Here is a 2,009-nt window from a genome sequence, read left to right on the forward strand (position 1 = left end):
CAGTCCTGTATCTTCCCGTTTCCCCTGAACGCCCCGTCCTCCAGTCCTGTATCTTCCCGTTTCCCCTGAACGCCCCGTCCTCCTCAGCTGGTCTTGGGCAGTCTGTAGATGCCGGTGGAAACGATCAGCTGATGCTCCCTGACTTTCCTCTGCAGGAAGGCCTCCAGCTCGTTGACGTCCATCTCCGTGACGACGGGTCCCGTGGCGACGAACATGCGCAGCATGGTGTGGATGCGCTCCAGCGTCATGCTGTCCAGGTTGGTGAGCATGGCCTGGATGTAGGCCCAGAACAGCTGCGGGAACAAACAGGGTCAAAGGTCGGTTAGTTACACAGAACCGATGCTGCTTATTGTGACTTTATTCTCTTAACGTCTTTATTTTATTCTCATAACTAATCTTATGACGTTATTCCCCACATGGCTCCTCTACTGTAACGTTTCTACCAGCGTTGCTCTGAGCAGCAGCTCAGCTCCACCAGCTGTTTGCTGATTGGCTAGTCTGAAGGAGCTGAGAGGGGGAGGAGCTGCACCTTGAAGGCGGGGCAACGTCCAGCCAGGCGTTTTGCAGCTGAGTGGTTGCCATGGAGATTAAAGATTCTCAAACATGGAAGAATCAAAGTAAAACTCCAGGTTTGTCTCTGATGGGGGAAAAACATGATGCTGCACCTTTAAGTGCCGCATCATGTTTTTGTGTCACTTTGTTCAGTTCTGCTATTTGGCCTAAATGTGTCTCAGTGCTGCCCTCTTTAGGTTGAACTGTGTACTGCAGGTGGATTTTCCTGGCGTTCGGCTCAGTTGACGTCTACGTTCTTGGCATTGACAGCAGTTTAAATATTATCCATCTCTGCGCTAGTTCTTTTTTTAAACTTTTAAAACTCCCTGGGCTTTTGGGAGGAAGCAGGAAGTGACTGCAGACCTGCAGCTTCTCCTCCCTCTGCTCAGACTGGGTGGTGGTGTTGGAGTCGCGCTCCTCGTCGCTGTCGATCAGCATCATGCCGCGGTCCAGCCTGTCGCGCGTGGCGCCCGTCTCCATGACGGCGTAGCGGCCGGCCGCCTCCTCCCGCAGGACGCCCTGCTGCTGCCACAGCCCCAGCTTCCTGTGCAGCAGCTCCTTGGGGGCGCCCAGCTTCACGCTCAGCTCCTCCAGGGTCCACGAGCCTGCCGGGTTAAAGGACAGGCAGGAGGAAGACGAGGAGGAAGAGGAAACACGTAGGAATCACCTGATTGGTTTGGATCAGCACCAGAATTTAAAATGCAGGAAAAAAAAAAACTTTCGTTTTCACAACTAACAAAAGTATTGACACCCCTTCCGCATTTTAAGGCTTCAACTAACAAAAATTATGCATAAAATCTGAAAAGTGTGGCCTGCACCTGTATTCAGCCCCTTTTAGAACTACATTCTGCTGAAACCTGCCATGTTCTCCATTGAATCTGAGCTGCCATCAGTTTTCATGTCTTGTCACTGATTATCTGATTTAGGCCTGAACTTTGACTAGGCCTTTACAACCCATGAATCTTCTTTGATCTAATCCATCTGAAGGAAAATGAACCTGAGATTTTCCCTTCATGAAGTCAAAGCTGCGCTTAAACCCAGAGCTCGTACTTTTCTCCTGGAAGTGCAGGATGATGGCGGCGTGGATCGGCGACACGGTGAGGTTGGTGAGGGTCCGGTCCTCCAGCTCCAGGTCCAGAGTGACGGAGCCCAGGTGAGGCTTCCAGCTCAGCGTCCGCATGGCCTGAAACAACCGCAGCGTCAGGAGGCTAACCGTCAGGAGGCTAACGGTCAGGAGGCTAACCGTCAGGAGGCTAACCGTCAGGAAGCTAAACGTCAGGAGGTTAAACGTCAGGAGGCTAAACGTCAGGAGGTTAAACGTCAGGAGGCTAACCGTCAGGAGGCTAACCATCAGGAAGCTAAACGTCAGGAGGCTAACCGTCAGTAGGCTAACCGTCAGGAAGGTAAACGTCAGGAAGCTAACCGTCAAGAGGCTAACCTTCAGGAGGCTAACCGTC

General features: G+C 52.2%; 1 protein-coding gene across 1 annotated transcript in view; it reads right to left on the reverse strand.

Moving 5' to 3' along the window:
* Positions 1-2,009, reverse strand: part of anapc2 (anaphase promoting complex subunit 2) — a 12,839-nt gene that overhangs the window by 1,698 nt on the left and 9,132 nt on the right. The window contains exons 11-13 of the mRNA XM_017303429.1: positions 1,603-1,735; positions 916-1,157; positions 12-293 (exon numbers count right to left, since the gene is read on the reverse strand). Of these exons, the coding sequence (XP_017158918.1) occupies positions 84-293; positions 916-1,157; positions 1,603-1,735 (585 nt within the window). The 3' untranslated portion in view covers positions 12-83. The remainder of the gene's footprint in view (positions 1-11; positions 294-915; positions 1,158-1,602; positions 1,736-2,009) is intronic.

Source organism: Poecilia reticulata, unplaced genomic scaffold, assembly GCF_000633615.1.
Source record: "Poecilia reticulata strain Guanapo unplaced genomic scaffold, Guppy_female_1.0+MT scaffold_271, whole genome shotgun sequence".
Lineage (NCBI taxonomy): Eukaryota > Metazoa > Chordata > Actinopteri > Cyprinodontiformes > Poeciliidae > Poecilia > Poecilia reticulata.